Source organism: Heterodontus francisci, chromosome 6 (genome assembly GCF_036365525.1).
Source record: "Heterodontus francisci isolate sHetFra1 chromosome 6, sHetFra1.hap1, whole genome shotgun sequence".
NCBI lineage: Eukaryota > Metazoa > Chordata > Chondrichthyes > Heterodontiformes > Heterodontidae > Heterodontus > Heterodontus francisci.
The window spans coordinates 6,457,142-6,484,484 of NC_090376.1; the positions used below are offsets into that span (position 1 = coordinate 6,457,142).

At 48.9% G+C, this 27,343-nt stretch overlaps 1 protein-coding gene across 2 annotated transcripts in view; it reads right to left on the reverse strand.

The window, feature by feature from the left end:
• Positions 1 to 2,610: 2,610 nt before the first annotated feature.
• The window catches only part of phox2a (paired like homeobox 2A), a 261,951-nt gene continuing 237,218 nt past the window's right edge, over positions 2,611 to 27,343 (reverse strand). The window contains exons 2-4 of one of the 2 annotated variants that reach the window (XM_068032767.1): positions 11,392 to 11,579; positions 3,541 to 3,546; positions 2,611 to 3,018 (exon numbers count right to left, since the gene is read on the reverse strand). In XM_068032767.1, coding sequence (XP_067888868.1) covers positions 2,611 to 3,018; positions 3,541 to 3,546; positions 11,392 to 11,579 — 602 coding nt within the window. The remainder of the gene's footprint in view (positions 3,019 to 3,540; positions 3,547 to 11,391; positions 11,580 to 27,343) is intronic. The other variant, XM_068032768.1, reaches the window with a different exon arrangement.

The window sequence follows — 27,343 nt, forward strand, 5'->3', positions numbered from 1 at the left end:
AGAGAGGGGGAACTGAGAGACACCAGTCAGTGTACAGATATCTCCCTGAGAGAGAGGGACTGAGAGACACCAGTCAGTGTACGGATATCTCCCTGAGAGAGAGGGACTGAGAGACACCAGTCAGTATACAGATATCTCCCTGAGAGAGAGAGGGACTGAGAGACACCAGTCAGTGTACGGATATCTCCCTGAGAGAGAGAGACAAAGAGACACCAGTCAGTGTACAGATATCTCCCTGAGAGACACCAGTCAGTGTGCAGATATCTCCCTAAGAGAGGGACTGAGGGACACCAGTCAGTGTACGGGTATCTCCCTGAGAGAGAGGGACTGAGAGACACCAGTCAGTGTACAGATATCTCCCTGAGAGAGGGGGACTGAGAGACACCAGTCAGTGTGCAGATATCTCCCTGAGAGAGAGAGACAGAGAGACACCAGTCAGTGTACCGATATCTCCCTGAGAGAGGGGGACTGAGAGACACCAGTCAATGTACAGATATCTCCCTGAGAGAGGGGGACTGAGAGACACCAGTCAGTGTACAGATATCTCCCTGAGAGAGAGGGACTGAGAGACACCAGTCAGTGTACAGATATCTCCCTGAGAGAGGGGGACTGAGAGACACCAGTCAGTGTACAGATATCTCCCTGAGAGAGGGGGACTGAGAGACACCAGTCAGTGTACAGATATCTCCCTGAGAGAGGGGGACTGAGAGACACCAGTCAGTGTACAGATATCTCCCTGAGAGAGGGGGACTGAGAGACACCAGTCAGTGTACAGATATCTCCCTGAGAGAGAGGGACTGAGAGACACCAGTCAGTGTACAGATATCATCCTGAGAGAGAGGGACTGAGAGACACCAGTCAGTGTACAGATATCACCCTGAGAGAGGGGAGACTGAGAGACACCAGTCAGTGTACAGATATCTCCCCAATGTGATGTAATCTGGGACACCAATTCTCTCAGGCAGAATAATGTGTTATAGATTGCTAGAGAATATTTAGGATGTGGAGCATTATCCAGTGACAACAAAGCCTTTCACCAATTACATGAAATGGCATTTTACTATCAACATAAATTAAACCATATACATTTGAGAATAAATTATTTTTTTAAAAAGCAAAACAAGGATCAATTAACCCTGCAACTCAAAGTTACTCCAGAAAGGGGAATGCAAACTTTTCATGTTTTAAAAACATATTTTGTCGTTTCTCACCCACCTCTCTCAATCTGAAGGCCTTGCCTTCTTGCCAGGAGACAGTTCCACATTCCCCAAAGACCTTTCAATCACTACACCAAGTCTTCATCTGTCAATCTAGGCAGTGAGTGCTGATGGGCTCTTGAACCATGGGGGCATCACTGGAACCTAATCATCGTGCTGTAGTGGGTGAAGGTGTAGTTGGAGTGGGATCAGGAGCATTGACATGTTTCATTAGCTACATGAATAGCAGTAGATCATTGCAAGCCTCAGTCACACAGTCTTGTCTTAATCTGAGGGCACTGAGTATTTCAAACTGTGGGGAAGGTGGGAAATCAGCCCCTAGGATTCCTGCTTCTGTTCACCATCCAGAAAACGGGACATTTCACCACCCCTTCCCCACACCCCAACCCCTAGCTAGTAAGTGTGTATCTTGAGTTAGAACAGGAACAGGTTCAGCTGCCTCCTCCCACAGTTGAATAGCACTCACTCTCTGGGCTTGTGAACAGTGGTTTCTTGGGTGAGGTAAGGAGAGAGACTAATGCCTGTGGAACCCAGCTTCCCCCCACTGCACCCAGTTTCCCCAGCAACCTTCAAGGAGATTATACAGGGCAGAAAGAAAGAAAGATACCAGCAGGAATTGGTGAAGAGATGGATTGGATTTGGGACTCGATGAATTCATCCTTTCCGTTCAACTTGAGAAAATCCCTCGTGGTGTAACCACATTGGACAATTGATCAGAGTGCAGGGGAGTGAAGGGTTAAACTCCCGACTCAAACTGGTTGGACCAAAGGGCCGGTTTCCGTGTTGTAACTTTCCTGTATGTGCTTCCATCATGGAATCACACAGTGCAGGAGGAGTGCATTCAGCCCATCATGCCCATGCTGGCTCTTTGAGCTATCCAATTAGTCCCCCTTCCCTGCCCTTTCTCCAAAGCCCTGCAGATTTCTGCTTTTCAAGTTTTTATCCAATTCCCTTTTGAAGGTTACTGTTGAATCGGCATCCATCGCCCTTTCAGGCAGCGCGTTCCAGAGCACAACAACCCACTGCGTAAAAAAAGGTTCTCCTCCTCACCGTGTAGGAATGAGCTCAGACCGACTGAGTTCTGAACCCAGGAGCCCCCCACAGACTCACATGTAAACTGGGGGACTGGGGCATTCAGAAGCGGGTTTACTGAGGGATGTTGCTGTAACAGGGCAACAAACCCAAGAGAGCCGCTTCTACTCCAGATGACAAGATTTGAGGCACAAGATTCTGTCAGTGCTGGATGACTGGGGCAGGAGGGGGGGTGTGCAGGGAGGGGTGAGTGGCGCGTGTGCCAACGGGCAGTTAAGGCAGCGACGCAAAGAAGAAAGAAAGAGAAGGGAAGGCTGTGGGGGGATTGGGGAGAGGGAGCTGTGGGTTTCTCTTTCTGTCTTTAGAACAGGTTAGGCTTGAGCACATTGGATTTTCTGTGCAAGGTAGAGAGAACGCCAGCGAAGGGACCGGTCATGCTGTCGCTGGGTTGCCAAGCCTGGGCTTTGAGGAGATCGTTATTTGGCCAGGCTGGGGCCTTGATGGACTGGGAACTGTTGGGACTGGGCATATTGACAGCATGGGGGCTGGTGCTGGAGATGGGGCCCGAGGAGGAGGAGGAGGAAGAGGAGGAGGAAGAGGGGCAGGCAGGGTTAGCTGTGCTGTCTGGGTCAGTGCACTTGGCTTCCTTGGAGTCATCCTCTTCGGACAAGAGGTCAGCCTTCTTTCCAGGTGGGTTGCCGCCGCTCCCTTTTGAGTTGGCAGCCCTCTCCTGCTTGCGGAATTTGGCTCGTCGGTTCTGGAACCAGACCTAGAATGACATGGGGAAAAGATGCATCAGGAAGTGGAGGGACAGAAGGGTGCACTCGATCGGGTAGACAACAACAACAACTCAATTCAATCACCCACTGATACACCGCACCAAACAACATGAAAAAAGGAAAGAAGGTACCAGCCCTTCGCTTTGCAAGCTGGAACGTCAGAACTATGTGTCCTGGCCTGTCGGAAGACCATACACAAATCAACGATTCTCGGAAGACCGCCATCATTAACAACGAGCTCAGTAGACTCAATGTGGACATTGCAGCACTTCAGGAGACTCGCCTCCCCGCGAGTGGCTCTCTAGCAGAGCAAGACTACACCTTCTTCTGGCAGGGCAGGGATCCTGAAGAACCAAGACAGCATGGAGTGGGCTTCGCCATCAGAAACTCCTTGCTCAGCATGATAGAGCCTCCCTCAAATGGCTCGGAACGCATACTGTCCATCCGACTGCTCACCACCCCTGGTCCAGTAAACCTACTCAGCATCTATGCTCCAACACTCTGTTCCGCACCTGAAGCTAAAGACCAGTTCTATGAACAACTCCATAACATCATTAGCAGCATCCCCAACACCGAACACCTATTCCTGCTGGGGGACTTTAATGCCAGGGTTGGGGCCGACCATGACTCATGGCCCTCCTGCCTTGGGCGCTATGCCGTTGGAAGGATGAATGAGAACGGGCAGAGACTGCTTGAGTTGTGTACCTATCATAACCTCTGCATCACCAACTCGTTCTTTCACACTAAACCCTGTCACCAGGTTTCATGGAGGCACCCAAGATCACGTCGTTGGCACCAGCTAGACCTCATTGTCACAAGGCGAGCCGCCTTAAACAGTGTTCAAATCACACGCAGCTTCCACAGTGCGGACTGCGACACCGACCACTCCCTGGTGTGCAGCAAGGTTAGACTCAGACCAAAGAAGTTGCATCATTCCAAGCAGAAGGGCCACCCGCGCATCAACACGAGCAGAATTTCTCACCCACAGCTGTTACAAAAATTTCTAAATTCACTTGTAACAGCCCTTCAAAACACTCCCACAGGGGATGCTGAGACCAAGTGGGCCCACATCAGAGACGCCATCTATGAGTCAGCTTTGACCACCTACGGCAAAAGTGCGAAGAGAAATGCAGACTGGTTTCAATCTCATAATGAAGAGCTGGAACCTGTCATAGCCGCTAAGCGCATTGCACTTTTGAACTACAAGAAAGCCCCCAGCGATTTAACATCCGCAGCACTTAAAGCAGCCAGAAGTACTGCACAAAGAACAGCTAGGCGTTGCGCAAACGACTACTGGGAACACCTATGCAGTCATATTCAGCTGGCCTCAGACACCGGAAACATCAGAGGAATGTATGATGGCATGAAGAGAGCTCTTGGGCCAACCATCAAGAAGATCACCCCCCTCAAATCTAAATCGGGGGACATAATCACTGACCAACGCAAACAGATGGACCGCTGGGTTGAGCACTACCTAGAACTGTACTCCAGGGAGAATGCTGTCACTGAGACTGCCCTCAATGCAGCCCAGCCTCTACCAGTCATGGATGAGCTGGACATACAGCCAACCAAATCGGAACTCAGTGATGCCATTGATTCCCTAGCCAGCGGAAAAGCCCCTGGGAAGGACAGCATTACCCCTGAAATAATCAAGAGTGCCAAGCCTGCTATACTCTCAGCACTACATGAACTGCTATGCCTGTGCTGGGACGAGGGAGCAGTACCCCAGGACATGCGCGATGCCAACATCATCACCCTCTATAAAAACAAAGGTGACCGCGGTGACTGCAACAACTACCGTGGAATCTCCCTGCTCAGCATAGTGGGGAAAGTCTTTGCTCGAGTCGCTCTGAACAGGCTCCAGAAGCTGGCCGAGCGCGTCTACCCTGAGGCACAGTGTGGCTTTCGTGCAGAGAGATCGACTATTGACATGCTGTTCTCCCTTCGTCAGATACAGGAGAAATGCCGTGAACAACAGATGCCCCTCTACATTGCTTTCATTGATCTCACCAAAGCCTTTGACCTCGTCAGCAGACGTGGTCTCTTCAGACTACTAGAAAAGATCGGATGTCCACCAAAGCTACTAAGTATCATCACCTCATTCCATGACAATATGAAAGGCACAATTCAACATGGTGGCTCCTCATCAGAGCCCTTTCCTATCCTGAGTGGTGTGAAACAGGGCTGTGTTCTCGCACCCACACTTTTTGGGATTTTCTTCTCCCTGCTGCTTTCACATGCGTTCAAATCCTCTGAAGAAGGAATTTTCCTCCACACAAGATCAGGGGGCAGGTTGTTCAACCTTGCCCGTCTAAGAGCGAAGTCCAAAGTACGGAAAGTCCTCATCAGAGAACTCCTCTTTGCTGACGATGCTGCTTTAACATCTCACACTGAAGAATGCCTGCAGAGTCTCATCGACAGGTTTGCGTCTGCCTGCAATGAATTTGGCCTAACCATCAGCCTCAAGAAAACGAACATCATGGGGCAGGATGTCAGAAATGCTCCATCCATCAATATTGGCGACCACGCTCTGGAAGTGGTTCAAGAGTTCACCTACCTAGGCTCAACTATCACCAGTAACCTGTCTCTAGATGCAGAAATCAACAAGCGCATGGGTAAGGCTTCCACTGCTATGTTCAGACTGGCCAAGAGAGTGTGGGAAAATGGCGCACTGACACGGAACACAAAAGTCCGAGTGTATCAGGCCTGTGTCCTCAGTACCTTGCTCTACGGCAGCGAGGCCTGGACAACGTATGCCAGCCAAGAGCGACGTCTCAATTCATTCCATCTTCGCTGCCTTCGGAGAATACTTGGCATCAGGTGGCAGGACTATATCTCCAACACAGAAGTCCTTGAAGCGGCCAACATCCCCAGCTTATACACACTACTGAGTCAGCGGCGCTTGAGATGGCTTGGCCATGTGAGCCGCATGGAAGATGGCAGGATCCCCAAAGACACATTGTACAGCGAGCTCGCCACTGGTATCAGACCCACCGGCCGTCCATGTCTCCGTTATAAAGACGTCTGCAAACGCGACATGAAATCGTGTGACATTGATCACAAGTCGTGGGAGTCAGTTGCCAGCATTCGCCAGAGCTGGCGGGCAGCCATAAAGACAGGGCTAAATTGTGGCGAGTCGAAGAGACTTAGTAGTTGGCAGGAAAAAAGACAGAGGCGCAAGGGGAGAGCCAACTGTGCAACAGCCCCAACAAACAAATTTCTCTGCAGCACCTGTGGAAGAGCCTGTTACTCCAGAATTGGCCTTTATAGCCACTCCAGGCGCTGCTTCACAAACCACTGACCACCTCCAGGCGCGTATCCATTGTCTCTCGAGATAAGGAGGCCCAAAAGAAGTCTTCTAAACTCAAGAATGCAAGCCTAGTCTGTGCAACCTGTCCTCATAATTTAAACCTTTCAGCCCTGATATCATTCTAGTAAATCTGTGCTGCACTCCCTCCAAGGCCAATATATGTTTTAACGTAATAAAACCTCCTAAAGTGCTTCACAGGAGCGATTATCAAACAAACTTTTGACACCATGCCACATAAGGAGATGTTAGGACATGTGACCAAAAAACTCAATAGCTAGTTTTTAAAGGAGCATCTTAAAGGAGGAGAGGGAGAGAGGTTTAGCAAGAGAACTCCAGAGCTTAGGGCACAGACAGCTGAAGGTACAGCCACCAATGGTGGAGTGATGGAAATCGGGGATGCTCAAGAGGCCAGAATTGGAGGAGCGCAAAGATCTCGGAGGGTTGTGGGGCTGGAGGACATTCCAGAGATAGAGGGGTGAGGGATTTGAACAAAAGGATGAACATTTTAAAATCCTGGTGTTGCTGGTCCGGGAGCTAAAGTAGGTCAGCGAGCACAGAAGATGTTTCCGTATCAAGAGACGGCTGAGAGGTGGCCTGATAGAGGTCTTTAAGATTATGACGTAGAGAAGATATTTACACTTGTGGATGAGACCAGATTTTATTTATTTATTTTTATTTAGAGATACAGCACTGAAACAGGCCCTTCGGCCCACCGAGTCTGTGCTGACCATCAACCACCTATTTATACTAATCCTACATTAATCCCATATTCCCTTACATCCCCACCTTCCCTCAATTCCCCTACCACCTACCTATACTAGGAGCAATTTATAATGGCCAATTTACCTATCAACCTGCAAGTCTTTGACTGTGGGAGGAAACCGGAGCACCCGGCGAAAACCCACACGGTCACAGGGAGAACTTGCAAACTCCACACAGGCAGTACCCAGAATTGAACCTGGGTCGCTGGAACTGTGAGGCTGCGGTGCTCGCCACTGTGCCACCCTAGGGGCCATAAATATAAGACAGTCACAAATAAATCGAATAGGGAATTCAGGAGAAACTTCTTTCCCAGAGAATGGTGAGAATGTGGGACTCGCTACGGCAGGGAGTGGTTGAGTTGAATAGTATGGACAAATTTAAGGGGAATCTGGATAAACACACGAGGGAGAAAGTAATAGAAGGCTATGTTGATGGGGGTGGGAGGACGCTTGTGGTAGAATATGAATGCTGGTATGCACCAGTTGGGCCGAATAGCCTGTTATTGTGCTGTAAATTCTATGTAATATTCCAATGTAGAGTCTGGGACCAGGGCTAATCGAAAACTATCAGGTTCAGCAAAGCCTATGGGGAGGAACAGAGAGATTTAGGAATGCAGATACACAAATCATTAATAGCCAGTGGACAGGCACAAAAATACAACTCAACAAGGCTCATGGAATGTTGGCTATATCTCAAGGGGGATTGCAATACAAAGGGGAGGAAGTGATACTTCAGTTGTATAAATCTCTGGTTAGACCCCAGCTGGAGTAATTGCTTCAGTTCTGGGCACTGCACCTCAGGAAGGATGTATTGGCTTTGGAGCGGGTGCAGCACAGATTCACCAGGATACCGGGTCTAAAAGGATTACATTATGAGAACAGATTGCACAGACCTTGAGTTTAGAGGATTGAGGGATGAGAGAAGTGACTTGGATATTGGAATACAGAGTAAAATTTCAACATTTGCCAATGATACCAAATTTGGAGGTGTGCCAATCGACTGCAGCAGGACATGGATAGGCTAGCAGACTGGGTAGACGAGTGGCAGATGGAATTTAATGCAGAGAAATGTGAGATGATACATTTTGGCAAAAGGGTTAGGTAGAGGCAATATAGACTAAATGGTGCAGTTCTAAAGAGTGTACAGGGACAGAGGGACCTCTGCATTGATCTGTAAAGACAGCAGAGAGTGTGGTTAACAAACATGTGGGATCTTGGGCTTGATAAATAGAGGCATTGAGTACAAAAGCAGGGAGGTTATGCTGAACCTTTATAAAGCTCTGGTTAGGCCACAATTGGAGTTTTGTGTCCAGTTCTAGTCACCACATTTTAGGAAGGATGTGAGGGTCCTTGAGAGAGTGCAGAGATTTACCAGAATGGTTCCAGGGATGGAGGATTTTAGTTACAAGGCTAGGTTGGAAAAGCTTTGTTTGTTCTCCTTGGAGCAAAGGAGAGGTTTAGAGTCATATGGTTATACAGCACAGAAACAGGCCCTTCAGCCCATTGTGTCTGTGCTGGCCATCAAGCACCTATCTATTCTAATCCCATTTTACAGCACTTGGCCCGTAGTCTTGTATGCTATGACGATTTGATAGAGGTGTTTAAGATTAGGACAGATTTGGATAGGGTAAAGAAAAGCTATTCCCATTAGCTGGTACAAAGATTACGAGACACAGGTTTAAGGTTTTGGGCAAGTGATGCAGGGAGAATGTGAGGAAGAATTTTTTTACACAGTGAGCGATAATGACCTGGAACTCGCTGCCTACAAAGGTAGTGGAAGCGGAGACAATGAATGATTTCAAAAGGAAATTGAATGCGCACTTGAAGGAAAGAAACTTACAAGGCTACAGGGATAGAGCGGGGGATTGGGAATGATTGGATTGCTCTACAGAGAGCCAGCATGGAAACGATGGGCTGAATGGCCTCCTTCTATGCCATAATGATTCCAATTGAGGTGTTTAAAATGTTAAAAAGAATTGATAGGGTAGAGAGAGAGAGAAACTATTTCCTCCGGTGGGGGTGGGGGGAAGAGTTCAGAAAAAGGGGGAAACAACCTTAAAATAGCAGCCAGGCCATTCAGGGTGATGTCAGGATGCACTTCTTCTCACAAAGGGCAGTGGAATTCTGGAACTTCCTCCCCTAAAAAGCTGTGGAGGCCAGCGGTCAGTTGGAACTTTAAAGACTGAGATTAATAGATTCTAGTCCGAGACTTGAGAACCAAATCTAGGCCTTTCTGAAAGATGTAAAAGATCCAATGGCCATGATTTCAAAGAAGAGCAACATTTATCCCCAATCAGGTGAGGGGAGAGTGACTGCCCTTGACATCAAGGCAGCATTTGACCCAGTATGGCATCAAGGAGCCCTAGCAAAACTGAGGTCAATGGGAATCAGGGGGAAAACTCTCCGCTGGTTGGAGTCATACCTAGCACAAAAGAAGATGGTTGTGGTTGTTGGAGGTCAATCATTGCAGGAGTTCCTCAGGGTAGTGTCCTAAGCCCAACCATCTTCAGCTGCTTCATCAATGACCTTCCTTCAGTCATAAGGTCAGAAGTGGGGATGTTCGCTGATGATTGCACAATGTTCAGCACCATTCGTGACTCCTCAGACACTGAAGTAGTCCGTGTAGAAATGCAGCAAGACCTGAACAATATCCAGGCTTGGGCTGATAAGTGGCAAGTAACATTCGCGCCACACAAGTGCCAGGCAATGATTATCTCAAACAAGAGAGAATCTAACCATCTCCCCTTGGCATTCAATGGCATTACAATTGCTGAATCCCCCACTATCAACATCCTGGGGTCACAATTGACCAGAAACTGAACTGGAGTAGCCATATAAATACCATGGCTACAAGAGCAGGTCAGAGGCTAGGAATTCTGCAGCGAGTAACTCATCTCCTGACTCCTCAAAGCCTGTCCACCATCTACAAGGCACAAGTCAGGAGTGTGATGGAATACTCTCCACTTGCCTGGATGGGTGCAGCTCCAACAACACTCAAGAAGCTCGACACCATCCAGGATAAAGCAGCCCACTTGATTGGCACCCCATCCACAAACATTCACTTCCTTCACCACCAACACACAGTGGCAGCAGTGTGCACCATCTACAAGATGCACTGCAACAACGCACCAAGGCTTCTTAGCCAGTACCTTCCAAACCCACGACCTCTACCAACTAGAAGGACAAGGGCAGCACATGCATGGGAACACCACCACCTGCAAGTTCCCCTCCAAGCCACACACGATCCTGACTTGGAACTATATCGCCGTTCCTTCACTGTCACTGGGTCAAATTCCTGGAACTCCCTCTCTAACAGCACTGTGGGTGTACCTACCCCAAATGGACTGCAGCGGTTCAAGAAGGCAGCTCATCACCACCTTCTCAAGGGCAATTAGGGATGGGCAATAAATGCTGGCCGAGCCAGCGACACCCACACCCCCATGAATGAATTTTTTAAAAAATCACTAAAAACAGATTATCTGGCTAAAACTCACTCATCAGCTCCCTGATTGTTGGATGTGCTCCTGAAGTTGAAATAGAGATTTTTTGAGTGGGAATCTGATTGGGATTTTTCAGTGGTGTGTGAGTTTGATAAATTAACCCAGTCACTGTAACCCATGAGCTCCTGAAATTACTGTAAGGAGATGGGGAGAAATCTCCCAGAGATTCCCCCTGAAATCAGCTATTTTTAAAGAAAAAATTATTTCTGGAGGTGGCCCGGTATATAGCCCACCCTGAAACAGTTTGAAGCAACTGAGTGGCTTGTGAGGCCATTTCAGAGTCAACCAGTGTAGGACTGGAGTCACATATAGGTCCAGACTAGATAAGAATGATAGGTTTCCTTCCCCAAGAAAAAAATTATATTGTGCCTTTCATGTCCCAAAGCACTCTACAATCATTGTTGTAATTTAGGAAACGCAACTGCCAATTTTCACACAGCAAGCTCCCACAAACAGGAATGTGATAATCACCAGATCATGTCTTCTTAGGGACAAATATTAGCCAGAACCCCCTCCGCTCTTCTTCAATTTAGCGGCTGTGGGATTTTTTTATGTCCACCTGAAAGGTCAGATAAGGCCTTGCTTTAACATCTCATCTGAAAGACGGCACCTCTGACAGTGCAGCATTCCCTCAGTACTTGAAGCATCAGCCTGAATTCTGTGCTCAAGTCCCTGGAGTGGGGCTTGAACCTACAATTTTCATACTCTGACCAGGAGTGCTACCCACTGAGCTGCTGTTGACATCCCAGATAAGAGACAAACTGATGGAGGACAATTGGAAAGCCCTCCTACCTGAACCCTGGCCTCTGTCAGGTCAATCTTCAATGCCAGTTCCTCCCTGGTGTAGATATCTGGATAGTGAGTCTCTGCAAACACACGCTCCAGCTCCTTCAGCTGTGAGCTGGTGAAGGTTGTCCGAATCCTCCGTTGCTTCCGTTTCTCATTGATCCCGCCATGATCCGTGAAGAACTTGTACGGCACTGAGATCAATAGAAAAGCAAATGTTAAAGACAGACCATCATTTCATGAACTAATCGTGATTCAGCTTGAGTATCGTTAGCAATATGTTATTAAAAATCTTGCACAGGACTTCAAAATACTGAAGAGGAAATAAAAAGAAACTGTTTGCACTGGCAGGAGGGTCAGTAACCAGAAGACACAAATTTAAGGCGATTGGCAAAAGAACCAGAAGGGAGAGGAAGAGAAATGGTTTCACGCAGCGAGTTGTTGTGATCTGGAATGCGCTGCCTGAAAGGGCGGTGGAAGCAGATTCAACTTTTGAAAGCGAATGAGATCTATTCTAGAAGGGGAAAACTTTTCAGGGGCTGTGAGTAAAGTGTAGGGTGGAGTGGGATTAATTGGATAGCTCTTTCAAAGAGCAGCACAGGCAATGATGGGCCGAATGGCTTCCTTCTGTGATGTGTGATTCTGCTCTGGCCACTGTACAGCAAGTTTCCAGAACCCTCTCGCTCAACTCCTTCACCATGTTGTATCTTTAAAAAAAGCTTATACCCATCAACTGAAAATACCATTAGCAATTAAGTATATATTAATTAAAATCTTATGTTAGCTTCCCCAACCTAACCGATCTCTCCTAAAGGTGCTAACTCCTGCTGGGGCAGATGTTCACATGTGCTGGGAGCTTTTCCTTAACTCACCCACGTGGCTTTCTTCAGGGGAGATTGGAGCCATTTGAACTGTCAAAAGACATCACAGATGAGCTAGATCTGGTCCTCACCCCATGCTGAGTGGTCCCCACTGTTCAACTCCCACCTGACCACAGCAAGTGTTTTTTTTATTAGGGTTTTAACCCCTTTGTGTTTTATTTGTCAAACAAGCAGACAGCGACAAATTTTCTTGTACATTTGAAACAGAAGATTAATTATTTATTGAGCAGTATGCCTTATCCCGAAATTGTCACAACCACATCCACTCACGCATCCACGCACACTTTTACTTGTGTGCCCACAGACACAGACACACACACAGACACACACACACACACACACACACACACACACACACAAAGAAGACAGATAGAAAAAGGAATAAGTGGTTTGAAGTGAGGTATGGTTTTGGGATTCATGGTAAACCTGTTGAATCTTCTCAGAGGTCAATTTCTCTTTAAGGTTGCAGGCCTGGGGAGGTTTGTAGATTTCTCTGTTGTTTGAAATTTCAGTCTGAAGACGGGATCACTTCCAGTTCCCTGCACCAGTTGAAGTGTAGAATTCACAGCAGGGCACCTTCCTTTTGGTGAGCTGATTTTTCTCCCAGCTGGACAGGCTTTGGTGATGTTTTATTTTTATTTATTTATTTATTTAGAGATACTGCACTGAAACAGGCCCTTCAGCCCACCGAGTCCGTGCCGACCAACAACCACCCATTTATACTAATCCTACATTAATCCCATATTCCCTACCACATCCCCACCATTCTCCTGCCACCTACCTACACTTGTCCTGGGTCTCTCTCTCTCTTCCCCACCACCCACCCCCCGCCCCCCCCACCCACCCCCCGAGAGCTACCTTTTAAGCTAAAGTTCCATCACATTTTGCCTCTGTTGGGAGACATAGATTTTTCTCCCTATGGTGACCGACAATGGCCCAGGATGTGGCTACATTACACCTTCTTTGTTTCAGAAGAACCCATGCAATTAAAAAATGTCTCTTGATTGGTTCATGATGGGTGTAATTGACACCTCTTCGCTTTGGAATGTATCCTTCTGTCCCTTCCAGACAGCAAGACTGTTTGAATATACAAGGCCAGGTCTTTTAATCTTTGCTGGCCATTGTCCACTTTTCTAAAAGAAAAGTCCATTTTTATAACTCTACAGGCTGACCTCTTGTATTTTCCGTTCCTGCACTTTAAGTGAGCGTAACACTCTATAAAAATTTTCAGTTCCCCAAAGGTACTTGAACCAAATTCATCCATCCTCATGTCCCCACTATTCAACCAGGGTGTGCTGCACCCCAGGGAATTCTGCCACCCCTCTGCCATCTCACTGCCCCCAGCACCACAGCAATCATGGTGGTTCTGGAGTATGCAAACATCTCAATGTGTGCTAACTTCGCTCAGTAGCTGATCTTTCTCCCCTAATGAAGAAGGTGGTGTGTTCAAGCCCCACCTAGTACATCAGCACTAACTCCAGCACTGTGAGAGTTCAGTTTCTGCTCAGTAACTGAGGCCCCCTATGCCCTCAAAAAGGGAGGGAGACAGGAAGCTCCAGGCCAGTTAGCTTAACATCTGTCTTAGGGAAAATGTTGGAAGCTATTATTAAAGACATTATAGCAGGGCACTTAGAAAAGTTCAAGGTAATCAGGCAGAATCAACATGGTTTTATGAAAGGGAAATCATGTGTAACCAATTTATTGGAGTTCTTTGAGGGAGTTTCATGTGCTGTGAATAAAGGGGAACCAGTGGATGTTCTGTGCTTAGATTTCCAGAAGGCATTTGATAAGGGGCCACATCAAAGGTTATTGCAGAAAATAAAAGCTCATGGTGTGGGGGTAACATACTGGCATGGATAGAAGATTGACTAGCTAACAGGAAACAAAGAGTAGCATAAATTAGTCATTTTCTGGCTGGCAAGATGTAACGAGTGGTGTGCCACAGGGATCAGTGCTGGGGCCTCAACTTTTTACAATTTATATAAATGTTTTGGATGAAGGGACTGAAGGTATGGTTGCTAAATTTACTGATGACATAAAGTTAGGTAGGAAAATAAGTTGTGAAGAGGACATAAGGAGGCTACAAAGGGATATAGATAGGTTAAGTGGGTGGGCAAAGATCTGGCAAATGGAGTATAATGTGGGAAAATGTGAAATTGTCCACTTTGGCAGGGAGAATGAAAAATAAGCATATTATCTAAATGGTGAGAGATTGCAGAGCTCTGAGATGCAGAGGGATCTGGGTGTCCTAGTGCATGAATTGCAAAAGGTTAGTATGCAGTTACAGCACGTAATTAGGAAAGCTAATAGAATGTTACTGTTTATTGCGAGGGGAATTGAATACAAAAGTAAGAAGGTTATGCTTCAGTTATACAGGGCATTGGTGAGACCACATCTGGAGTACTGTGTACAATATTGGTCTCCTTATTTAAGGAAGGATGTAAATGCGTTGGAAGCAGTTCAGAGAAGGTTTACTAGACTAATACCTGGAATGGGCAGGTAGTCTTATAAGGAAAGGTTGGACAGGCTAGGCTTGTATCCGCTGGAGTTTAGAAGAAAGGAGACTTGATTGAAACATGTAAGATCCTGAGGGGTCTTGACAGGGTGGATGTGAAAAGGATGTTTCCCCTTGTGGGAGAATTTAGAACTAGGGGTCACTGTTTAAAAATAAGGGGGTCACCCATTTAAGACAGAGATGAGAATTTTTTTCTCTCAGTGGGCCGTGAGTCTTTGGAATTCTCTTCCTCAAAAGGCAGTGGAAGCAGAGTCTTTGAATATTTTTAAGGCAGAGATAGATAGATTCTTGATAAGTGATGGAGTGAAAGGTTATCGGGGGAAGGCAGGAACGTGAAGTTGAGGTTACAATCAGATCAGCCATGATCTTGTTGAATGGCGGAGCAGGCTCGAGGGGCCGAGTGGCCTACTCCTGCTCCGAATTCATATGTTCGAATGTTCATGTGCCCTCTCAAGTGGACGCAAAAGGTCCCATGATGAAGCGCATGGAGTTCTCCCAGTGTTGGGCCAACATTCCTCCCTCACTTAACACCACCAAAACATGTCACCTGATCATTTGTCATTTAGGGATCTTGCTGTGCCCATAATTGGCTGCCGTGTCTACCTACAAAGCTGCGACTTCACTCAAAGACATTCCATTGACTGCGATGTGCTTTGAGTTGTCCCGTGGATCTGACTGAGAAAAACCACACATGGGAAAGTTTAATAAGTTCAATTGGAAGGACAATCGTAGAATTCGACAGCACAGAAAGAGGCCATTCGGCCCATCATGCCTGTGGCGGCTCTTTGAAAGACCTATCCAGTTAGTCATGCTCTCTGCTCTGAAAATTCATCCCTTCCAAATATTTATCCAATTACCCTTCTGAAAGTTACTACTGAATCTGCTTCCACCGCCCTTTCAGACAGCATGTTCCAGATCACAGCAACTCACTGAGTAAAGATCATTTTTCCTCAACTCCCTCTCTTGTTCTTTTGCCAAATATTTTAAATCTGTGTCCTCTGGATACTGACCCTCCTGCCACTGGAGACAGTTTCTCCTTATTTACTCTGTCAAAACAATAAACCCACTCTTCATCCTCCTCGAGTTCATTTCCTCTGATGATCACTTGGTAAGTTCTACCTGGGGTGTGGTCCTGAGTCACAAAGAGGAGAAAAATTCAAGATTTGATGTGGGTTTAGTGTCAGGTTATCTGATCCGACAGTAGGAGCGGTTAGAACTAGATTCAGTTTCCCTGAGTTAGGGAGGAGGAAGTTGGCAGCACCCCCTCTTCATCGCTCTCCAGTGAGACCCGCAGAAAACTGCATGTGTTCGAACATGGGGCAAAACTGGAGCCCTGCTTGGTCACGATGCATCTTGAAGTTGAATAGCCCGACTTGGGGGAGGGACTGGAGCCTATGGACCCCAGCAAACAGTGGAGGTTCCTCAGGCAGAGAAGAAAACTATTTTAAACAGGACTGTTTACAAAAATAGACTCGTCTTCCCTATTCAGGTTCGGTTGTCTCTGCCTTTCTCCCCTCTGTTTCGATCTGTCTTTTGCTCCCTCCATCTCTGGGTTCAGTTAGTCTGCCAACCCCTCTCTTTCTCTCTCTCTGGGTTCAGTCTGTCCGTCTCTCTCTCTCTGGGTTCAGTCTGTCTGTCTGTCTCTCTGGGTTCAGTGTGTGTCTGTCTGTCTCTCTGGGTTCAGTCTGTCCCTCTCTCTCTCTCTGGGTTCAGTCTGTCTCTCTCTCTCTCTCTGTCTCTCTGGGTTCAGTCTGTCTCTCTCTCTGGATTCAGTCTGTCTCTCTCACTCTGGGTTCAGTCTGTCTCTCTCTGTCTGGGTTCAGTCTTTCTCTCTCTCTCTCTGGGTTCAGTCTGTCTCTCTCTCTCTCTGGGTTCAGTCTGTCTCTCTCTCTCTCTGGGTTCAGTCTTTCTCTCTCTCTCTCTCTCTCTCTCTGGGTTCAGTCTGTCTCTCTCTCTCTGGGTACAGTCTGTCTCTCTCTCTCTGGGTTCAGTCTTGCTCTCTCTCTCTCTCTGGGTTCAGTCTGTCTCTCTCTCTCTCTGGGTTCAGTCTTTCTCTCTCTCTCTCTCTGGTTTCAGTCTGTCTCTCTCTCTGGGTTCAGTCTGTCTCTCTCACTCTGCGTTCAGTCTGTCTCTCTCTGTCTGGGTTCAGTCTGTCTGTCTCTCTCTCTCTCTGGGTTCAGTCTGTCTCTCTCTCTCTGGGTTCAGTCTGTCTCTCTCTCTCTGGGTTCAGTCTTTCTCTCTCTCTCTCTCTGGGTTCAGTCTGTCTCTCTCTGTCTGGGTTCAGTCTTTCTCTCTCTCTCTGGGTACAGTCTGTCTCTCTCTCTCTGGGTTCAGTCTTGCTCTCTCTCTCTCTCTGGGTTCAGTCTGTCGCTCTCTGTCTGGGTTCAGTCTTTCTCTCTCTCTCTCTCTGGGTTCAGTCTGTCTCTCTCTCTGGGTTCAGGCTGTCTCTCTCACTCTGCGTTCAGTCTGTCTCTCTCTGTCTGGGTTCAGTCTGTCTCTCTCTGTCTGGGTTCAGTCTGTCTCTCTCTGTCTGGGTTCAGTCTGTCTCTCTCTCTCTCTCTCTGGGTTCAGTCTCTCTCTCTCTCTCTCTCTGGGTTCAGTCTCTCTCTCTCTCTCTCTCTCTCTCTCTCTGGGTACAGTCTGTCTCTCTCGCTGGGTTCAGTCTGTCTCTCTCACTCTGAGTTCAGTCTGTCTCTCTCTCTGGGTTCAGTCTGTCTCTCTCTCTCTCTCTCTCTGGGTACAGTCTGTCTCTCTCTCTCTGGGTTCAGTCTGTCTCTCTCTCTCTCTCTGGGTACAGTCTGTCTCTCTCTCTGGGTTCAGTCTGTCTCTCTCACTCTGGGTTCAGTCTGTCTCTCTCACTCTGGGTTCAGTCTTTCTCTCTCTCTCTCTGGGTTCAGTCTGTCTCTCTCTGTCTGGGTTCAGTCTGTCCCTCTCTCTCTGTCTGGGTTCAGTCTGTCCCTCTCTGTCTCTCTGGGTTCAGTCTGTCTGTCTGTCTTTCTCTCTCTCTCTCTCTGGGTACAGTGTGTGTGTGTGTGTCTCTCTCTCTCTCTCTGGGTTCAGTCTGTCTCTCTCTCTGGGTTCAGTCTGTCTCTCTCACTCTGGGTTCAGTCTGTCTCTCTATCTGGGTTCAGTCAGTCTCTCTCTCTCTCTGGGTTCAGTCTGTCTCTCTCTCTGGGTTCAGTCTGTCTCTCTCTCTCTGGGTTCAGTCTGTCTCTCTCTCTCTGGGTTCAGTCTGTCTCTCTCACTCTGGGTTCAGTCTGTCTCTCTCACTCTGGGTTCAGTCTGTCTCTCTCTGTCTGTGTTCAGTCTTTCTCTCTCTCTCTCTGGGTTCAGTCTGTCTCTCTCACTCTGGGTTCAGTCTGTCTCTCTCTCTGGGTTCAGTCTCTTTCTCTCTCTCTGGGTTCAGTCTGCCTCTCTCTCTCTGGGTTCAGTCTGTCTCTCTCTCTGGGTTCAGTCTGTCTCTCTCTCTCTGGGTTCAGTCTGTCTCTCTCTCTCTGGGTTCAGTCTGTCTCTCTCTCTCTGGGTTCAGTCTCTCTCTCTCTCTCTGGGTTCAGTCTGTCGCTCTCTCTCTCTCTGGGTTCAGTCTGTCTCTCTCTCTCTGGGTTCAGTCTCTCTCTCTCTCTCTGGGTTCAGTCTCTCTCTCTCTCTCTGGGTTCAGTCTGTCTCTCTCTCTGTCTCTCTGGGTTCAGTCTGTCTGTCTCTCTTTCTCTCTCGCTCTGTCTGGGTACAGTGTGTGTGTGTCTCTCTCACTCTCTGCGTTCAGTCTGTCTCTCTCACTCTGGTTTCAGTCTGTCTCTCTCTCTGGGTTCAGTCTGTCTCTCTCTCTCTGGGTTCAGACTGTCTCTCTCTCTCTCTCTGGTTTCAGTCTGTCTCTCTCTCTGGGTTCAGTCTGTCTCTCTCACTCTGCGTTCAGTCTGTCTCTCTCTGTCTGGGTTCAGTCTGTCTGTCTCTCTCTCTCTCTGGGTTCAGTCTGTCTCTCTCTCTCTGGGTTCAGTCTGTCTCTCTCTCTCTGGGTTCAGTCTTTCTCTCTCTCTCTCTCTGGGTTCAGTCTGTCTCTCTCTGTCTGGGTTCAGTCTTTCTCTCTCTCTCTGGGTACAGTCTGTCTCTCTCTCTCTCTGGGTTCAGTCTTTCTCTCTCTCTCTCTCTGGTTTCAGTCTGTCTCTCTCTCTGGGTTCAGTCTGTCTCTCTCACTCTGCGTTCAGTCTGTCTCTCTCTGTCTGGGTTCAGTCTGTCTGTCTCTCTCTCTCTCTGGGTTCAGTCTGTCTCTCTCTCTCTGGGTTCAGTCTGTCTCTCTCTCTCTGGGTTCAGTCTTTCTCTCTCTCTCTCTCTGGGTTCAGTCTGTCTCTCTCTGTCTGGGTTCAGTCTTTCTCTCTCTCTCTGGGTACAGTCTGTCTCTCTCTCTCTGGGTTCAGTCTTGCTCTCTCTCTCTCTCTGGGTTCAGTCTGTCTCTCTCTGTCTGGGTTCAGTCTTTCTCTCTCTCTCTCTCTGGGTTCAGTCTGTCTCTCTCTCTGGGTTCAGTCTGTCTCTCTCACTCTGCGTTCAGTCTGTCTCTCTCTGTCTGGGTTCAGTCTGTCTCTCTCTGTCTGGGTTCAGTCTGTCTCTCTCTGTCTGGGTTCAGTCTGTCTCTCTCTCTCTCTCTCTGGGTTCAGTCTCTCTCTCTCTCTCTCTCTGGGTTCAGTCTCTCTCTCTCTCTCTCTCTGGGTTCAGTCTCTCTCTCTCTCTCTCTCTCTCTCTGGGTACAGTCTGTCTCTCTCGCTGGGTTCAGTCTGTCTCTCTCACTCTGAGTTCAGTCTGTCTCTCTCTCTGGGTTCAGTCTGTCTCTCTCTCTCTCTCTCTCTGGGTACAGTCTGTCTCTCTCTCTCTGGGTTCAGTCTGTCTCTCTCTCTCTCTCTGGGTACAGTCTGTCTCTCTCTCTGGGTTCAGTCTGTCTCTCTCACTCTGGGTTCAGTCTGTCTCTCTCACTCTGGGTTCAGTCTTTCTCTCTCTCTCTCTGGGTTCAGTCTGTCTCTCTCTGTCTGGGTTCAGTCTGTCCCTCTCTCTCTGTCTGGGTTCAGTCTGTCCCTCTCTGTCTCTCTGGGTTCAGTCTGTCTGTCTGTCTTTCTCTCTCTCTCTCTCTGGGTACAGTGTGTGTGTGTGTGTCTCTCTCTCTCTCTCTGGGTTCAGTCTGTCTCTCTCTCTGGGTTCAGTCTGTCTCTCTCACTCTGGGTTCAGTCTGTCTCTCTATCTGGGTTCAGTCAGTCTCTCTCTCTCTCTGGGTTCAGTCTGTCTCTCTCTCTGGGTTCAGTCTGTCTCTCTCTCTCTGGGTTCAGTCTGTCTCTCTCTCTCTGGGTTCAGTCTGTCTCTCTCACTCTGGGTTCAGTCTGTCTCTCTCACTCTGGGTTCAGTCTGTCTCTCTCTGTCTGTGTTCAGTCTTTCTCTCTCTCTCTCTGGGTTCAGTCTGTCTCTCTCACTCTGGGTTCAGTCTGTCTCTCTCTCTGGGTTCAGTCTCTTTCTCTCTCTCTGGGTTCAGTCTGCCTCTCTCTCTCTGGGTTCAGTCTGTCTCTCTCTCTGGGTTCAGTCTGTCTCTCTCTCTCTGGGTTCAGTCTGTCTCTCTCTCTCTGGGTTCAGTCTCTCTCTCTCTCTCTGGGTTCAGTCTCTCTCTCTCTCTCTGGGTTCAGTCTGTCGCTCTCTCTCTCTCTGGGTTCAGTCTGTCTCTCTCTCTCTGGGTTCAGTCTCTCTCTCTCTGGGTTCAGTCTCTCTCTCTCTCTCTGGGTTCAGTCTGTCTCTCTCTCTGTCTCTCTGGGTTCAGTCTGTCTGTCTCTCTTTCTCTCTCGCTCTGTCTGGGTACAGTGTGTGTGTGTCTCTCTCACTCTCTGCGTTCAGTCTGTCTCTCTCACTCTGGTTTCAGTCTGTCTCTCTCTCTGGGTTCAGTCTGTCTCTCTCTCTCTGGGTTCAGACTGTCTCTCTCTCTCTGGGTTCAGACTGTCTCTGTCCCTCTCTCTCTGGGGATAGTGTGTGTGTGTCTCTCCCTCTCTCGCTCTCTCTGGGTTCAGTCTGTCTCTCTCTGGGTTCAGTCTGTCTCTCTCTCTTGGTTCAGTCTGTCTCTCTCTTTCTGGGTTCAGTCTGTCTCGCTCTCTTTCTGGGTTCAGTCTGTCTCTCTCTCTCTGGGTTCAGTCTGTCTCTATCTTTCTCTGTCTCTCTGGGTTCAGTCTGTCTGTCTGTCTTTCTCTCTCTCTCTCTCTGGGTTCAGTCTCTCTCTCTCTCTGGGTTCAGTCTCTCTCTCTCTCTGGGTTCAGTCTCTCTCTCTCTCTCTCCGGATTCAGTCTGTCTCTCTCTCTCTCTGGGTTCAGTCTCTCTCTCTCTCTGGGTTCAGTCTCTCTCTCTCTCTCTCCGGATTCAGTCTGTCTCTCTCTCTCAGGGTTCAGTCTGTCTCTCTCTCTGGGTTCAGTCTGTCTCTCTCTGGGTTCAGTCTGTCTCTCTCTGTCTGGGTTCAGACTGTCTCTCTCTGGGTTCAGTCTGTCTCTGTCACTCTCTATCTGGGGATAGTGTGTGTGTGTCTCTCCCTCTCTCTCTCTCTCTGGGTTCAGTCTGTCTCTCTGGGTTCAGTCTCTCTCTCTCTCTCTGGGTTCAGTCTGTCTCTCTCTCTGGGTTCAGTCTCTCTCTCTCTCTCTGGGTTCAGTCTGTCTCTCTCTCTCTCTCTGGGTTCAGTCTGTCTCTCTCTCTGTCTGGGTTCAGTCTCTCTCTCTCTCTCTGGGTTCAGTCTCTCTCTCTCTCCGGATTCAGTCTGTCTCTCTCTCTCAGGGTTCAGTCTGTCTCTCTCTCTGGGTTCAGTCTGTCTCTCTCTGTCTGGGTTCAGACTGTCTCTCTCTCTGGGTTCAGTCTGTCTCTGTCACTCTCTATCTGGGGATAGTGTGTGTGTGTCTCTCCCTCTCTCTCTCTCTCTCTCTGGGTTCAGTCTGTCTCTCACTCTCTGGGTTCAGTCTGTCTCTCTCTCTGGGTTCAGTCTCTGTCTCTCTCTCTGGGTTCAGTCTGTCTCTCTCTCTGGGTTCAGTCTGTCTCTCTCTCTCTGGGTTCAGTCTGTCTCTCTCTCTGGGTTCAGTCTCTCTCTCTCTCTGGGTTCAGTCTCTCTCTCTGTCTCTGGGTTCAGTCTGTCTCTCTCTCTGTCTGGGTTCAGTCTGTCTCTCTCTCTGTCTGGGTTCAGTCTGTCGCTCTCTCTCTCTCTGGGTTCAGTCTGTCTCTGTCCCTCTCTCACTCTGGGGACAGGGTGTGTGTGTGTGTCTCTCTCTGGGTTCAGTCTGTCTCTCTCTTTCTGGGTTCAGTCTGTCTCGCTCTCTTTCTGGGTTCAGTCTGTCTCGCTCTCTCTCTCTGGGTTCAGTCTGTCTCTCGCTCTCTGGGTTCAGTCTGTCTCTCGCTCTCTGGGTTCAGTCTGTCTCTCTCTCTGTCTGGGTTCAGTCTGTCGCTCTCCCTCTCTCTGGGTTCAGTCTGTCTCTTTCCCTCTCTCTCTGGGGACAGTGTGTGTGTGTGTGTGTGTCTCTCTCTCTCTGGGTTCAGTCTGTCTCTCTCTGGGTTCATTCTGTCTCTCTCTCTCTGGGTTCAGTCTGTCTCTCTCTCTTTCTGGGTTCAGTCTGTCTCTCTCTTTCTGGGTTTAGTCTGTCTCTCTGGGTTCAGTCTGTCTCTCTCTCTCTCTGGGTTCAGTCTGTCTCTCTCCCTCTCTCTCTGGGTACAGTGTACGTGTGTGTCTCTCTCTGGGTTCAGTCTGTCAGTCTCTGTCTGGGTTCAGTCTGTCTCTCTCTCTTTCTGGGTTCCGTCTGTCTCTCTCTCTTTCTGGGTTCAGTCTGTCCCTCTCTCATTCTGGGTACAGTCTGTCTCTCTCTCTTTCTGGGTTCAGTCTCTCTCTGTCTCTCTGGGTTCAGTTGGTCTCTCTCTCTCTCTGGGTTCAGTCTGTCTCTCTCTCTCTCTGGGTTCAGTCTGTCTCTCTCTCTCTCTGGGTTCAGTCTGTCTCTCTCTGTCTGGGTACAGTCTGTCTATCTCTTTCTGGGTTCAGTCTGTCTCTCTCTGTCTGGGTACAGTCTGTCTATCTCTTTCTGGAATCAGTCTGTCTCTCTCTCTGTCTGGGGACAGTCTGTCTCACTCTCTCTGGGTTCAGTCTGTCTCTCTCTCTCTGGGTTCAGTCTGTCTCTCTCCAGGTTCAGTCTCTCTCTCTATCTGGGTTCAGTCTGTCTCTCTCTCTGGGTTCAGTCTGCCTCTCTTAGGGTTTCGTCTCCTTCACTCTGGGTTCAGTCTGTTGCTCTCTCTGGGTTCAGTCTCTCTCCCTCTCTGGGTTCAGTCTCTCTCTCTCTCTGGGTTCAGTCTCTCTCTCTCTCTGGGATCAGTCTGTCCCTCTCTCACTCTGGGTTCAGTCTGTCTCTCTCTGTCTGGGTTCAGTCTTTCTCTCTCTCTGTCTCTCTGGGTTCAGTCTGTCTGTCTGTCTTTCTCTCTCTCTCTCTCTGGGTACAGTGTGTGTGTGTCTCTCTCTCTCTCTGGGTTCAGTCTGTCTGTCTCTCTCTCTCTCTGGGTTCAGTGTGTGTCTCTCTCTCTGGGTTCAGTCTGTCTCTCTCTCTCTCTGGGTTCCGTCTCTCTCTCTCTCTGGGTTCAGTCTGTCGTTCTCTCTCTCTCTGGGTTCAGTCTGTCTCCTACTCTCTCTGGGTACAGTGTATGTGTGAGTCTCTCTCTGGGTTCAGTCTGTCTGTCTCTGTCTGGTTCAGTCTGTCTCTCTCGTTCTGCGTTCAGTCTGTCTCTCTCACTCTGGGTTCAGTCTGTCTCTCTCTCTGGGTTCAGTCTGTCTCTCTCTCTGGGTTCAGTCTCTCTCTCTCTCTGGGTTCAGTCTCTCTCTCTCTCTCTCTCTCTCTCTCTCCGGATTCAGTCTGTCTCTCTCTCTCTGGGTTCAGTCTGTCTCTCTCTCTCTGGGTTCAGTCTGTCTCTCTCTGTCTGGGTTCAGAATGTCTCTCTCTCTGGGTTCAGTCTGTCTCTGTCCCTCTCTCTCTGGGGATAGTGTGTGTGTGTCTCTCCCTCTCTCTCTCTGGGTTCAGTCTGTCTCTCTGGGTTCAGTCTCTCTCTCTCTCTCTGGGTTCAGTCTGTCTCTCTCTCTGGGTTCAGTCTCTCTCTCTCTCTCTGGGTTCAGTCTGTCTCTCTCTCTGGGTTCAGTCTGTCTCTCTCTCTCTCTGGGTTCAGTCTGTCTCTCTCTCTGTCTGGGTTCAGTCTGTCTCTCTCTCTGTCTGGGTTCAGTCTCTCTCTCTCTCCGGATTCAGTCTGTCTCTCTCTCTCTCCGGATTCAGTCTGTCTCTCTCTCTCTCAGGGTTCAGTCTGTCTCTCTCTCTGGGTTCAGTCTGTCTCTCTCTGTCTGGGTTCAGACTGTCTCTCTCTCTGGGTTCAGTCAGTCTCTGTCACTCTCTATCTGGGGATAGTGTGTGTGTGTCTCTCCCTCTCTCTCTCTCTCTGGGTTCAGTCTGTCTCTCTCTCTCTGGGTTCAGTCTCTCTCTCTCTCTCTGGGTTCAGTCTGTCTCTCTCTCTGGGTACAGTCTGTCTCTCTCTCTGGGTTCAGTCTCTCTCTCTCTCTGGGTTCAGTCTCTCTCTCTCTCTCTCTCTGGGTTCAGTCTGTCTCTCTCTCTGTCTGGGTTCAGTCTGTCGCTCTCTCTCTCTCTGGGTTCAGTCTGTCTCTGTCCCTCTCTCACTCTGGGGACAGGGTGTGTGTGTGTGTCTCTCTCTGGGTTCAGTCTGTCTCTCTCTTTCTGGGTTCAGTCTGTCTCGCTCTCTTTCTGGGTTCAGTCTGTCTCGCTCTCTCTCTCTGGGTTCAGTCTGTCTCTCGCTCTCTGGGTTCAGTCTGTCTCTCTCTCTGTCTGGGTTCAGTCTGTCGCTCTCTCTCTCTCTGGGTTCAGTCTGTCTCTTTCCCTCTCTCTCTGGGGACAGTGTGTGTGTGTGTGTGTCTCTCTCTCTCTGGGTTCAGTCTGTCTCTCTCTGGGTTCATTCTGTCTCTCTCTCTCTGGGTTCAGTCTGTCTCTATCTTTCTGGGTTCAGTCTGTCTCTCTCTTTCTGGGTTTAGTCTGTCTCTCTCTCTGGGTTCAGTCTGTCTCTCTCTCTCTCTGCGTTCAGTCTGTCTCTCTCTCTGTCTGGGTTCAGTCTGTCGCTCTCTCTCTCTGGGTTCAGTCTGTCTCTGTCCCTCTCTCACTCTGGGGACAGGGTGTGTGTGTGTCTCTCTCTCTGGGTTCAGTCTGTCTCTCTCTTTCTAGGTTCAGTCTGTCTCGCTCTCTTTCTGGGTTCAGTCTGTCTCTCTCTCTCTGGGTTCAGTCTGTCTCTCTCTCTCTGGGTTCATTCTGTCTCTCTCCCTCTCTCTCTGGGTACAGTGTACGTGTGTGTCTCTCTCTGGGTTCAGTCTGTCAGTCTCTGTCTGGGTTCAGTCTGTCTCTCTCTCTTTCTGGGTTCAGTCTGTCTCTCTCTCTTTCTGGGTTCCGTCTGTCTCTCTCTGTCTGGGTTCAGTCTGTCCCTCTCTCATTCTGGGTACAGTCTGTCTCTCTCTCTTTCTGGTTTCAGTCTCTCTCTGTCTCTCTGGGTTCAGTTGGTCTCTCTCTCTCTCTGGGTTCAGTCTGTCTCTCTCTCTCTCTGGGTTCAGTCTGTCTCTCTCTGTCTGGGTACAGTCTGTCTATCTCTTTCTGGGTTCAGTCTGTCTCTCTCTGTCTGGGTACAGTCTGTCTATCTCTTTCTGGGATCAGTCTGTCTCTCTCTCTGTCTGGGGACAGTCTGTCTCACTCTCTCTGGGTTCAGTCTGTCTCTCTCTCTCTGGGTTCAGTCTGTCTCTCTCTAGGTTCAGTCTCTCTCTCTATCTGGGTTCAGTCTGTCTCTCTCTCTGGGTTCAGTCTGCCTCTCTTAGGGTTTCGTCTCCTTCTCTCTGGGTTCAGTCTGTCGCTCTCTCTGGGTTCAGTCTCTCTCCCTCTCTGGGTTCAGTCTCTCTCTCTCTCTGGGTTCAGTCTCTCTCTCTCTCTCTGGGTTCAGTCTGTCCCTCTCTCACTCTGGGTTCAGTCTGTCCCTCTCTCACTCTGGGTTCAGTCTTTCTTTCTCTCTGTCTCTCTGGGTTCAGTCTGTCTGTCTGTCTTTCTCTCTCTCTCTCTCTGGGTACAGTGTGTGTGTATGTGTGTGTGTCTCTCTCTCTCTGGGTTCAGTCTGTCTGTCTCTCTCTCTCTCTGGGTTCAGTGTGTGTCTCTCTCTCTGGGTTCAGTCTGTCTCTCTCTCTCTCTGGGTTCCGTCTCTCTCTCTCTCTGGGTTCAGTCTGTCTCTGTCCCTCTCTCTCTGGGGATAGTGTGTGTGTGTCTCTCCCTCTCTCTCTCTCTCTGGGTTCAGTCTGTCTCTCTCTCTCTGGGTTCAGTCTGTCTCTCTGTCTTTCTGGGTTCAGTCTGTCTCTCTCTCTCTCTGGGATCAGTTTGTCTCTCTCTTTCTCTGGGTTCAGTCTGTCTCTCTCTTTCTCTGTCTCTCTGGGTTCAGTCTGTCTGTCTGTCTTTCTCTCTCGCTCTCTCTGGGTACAGTGTGTGTGTGTGTGTGCCACTCTCTCTCTGCGTTCAGTCTGTCTCTCTCACTCTGGGTTCAGTCTGTCTTTCTCTCTCTGGGTTCAGTCTCTCTCTCTCTCTCTCCGGATTCAGTCTGTCTCTCTCTCTCTCCGGATTCAGTCTGTCTCTCTCTCTCAGGGTTCAGTCTGTCTCTCTCTGTCTGGGTTCAGACTGTCTCTCTCTCTGGGTTCAGTCTGTCTCTGTCCCTCTCTATCTAGGGATAGTGTGTGTGTGTCTCTCCCTCTCTCTCTCTGGGTTCAGTCTGTCTCACTCTCTCTGGGTTCAGTCTCTCTCTCTCTCTCTGGGTTCAGTTTGTCTCTCTCTCTGTCTGGGTTCAGTCTGTCGCTCTCTCTCTCTCTGGGTTCAGTCTGTCTCTCTCTCTCTCTGCGTTCAGTCTGTCTCTCTCTCTGTCTGGGTTCAGTCTGTCGCTCTCTCTCTCTCTGGGTTCAGTCTGTCTCTGTCCCTCTCTCACTCTGGGGACAGGGTGTGTGTGTGTCTCTCTCTCTTGGTTCAGTCTGTCTCTCTCTTTCTAGGTTCAGTCTGTCTCGCTCTCTTTCTGGGTTCAGTCTGTCTCTCTCTCTGGGTTCAGTCTGTCTCTCTCTCTCTGGGTTCATTCTGTCTCTCTCTCTCTGGGTTCAGTCTGTCTCTCTCTCTGGGTTCAGTCTGTCTCTCTCTCTCTGGGTTCAGTCTGTCTCTCACTCTGGGTTCAGTCTCTCTCTCTGGGGTCAGTCTGTCTCTCTTTCTGGGTTCTGTCTGTCTCTCTTTCTGGGTTCTGTCTCTCTCTGGGTACAGTCTGTCTCCCAGTCTGGGTTCAGTCTGTCTCTCTCTCCGGGTTCAGGCTGTCTCTCTCTCTCTCTGGGTTCAGTCTGTCGCTCTCTCTCTCTGGGTTCAGTCTGTCGCTCTCTCTCTCTGGGTACAGTCTGTCGCTCTCTCTCTCTGGGTACAGTCTGTCTCTCTCTCTCTGGGTTCAGTCTGTCTCTCTCTCTCTGCGTACAGTCTGTCTATCTCTC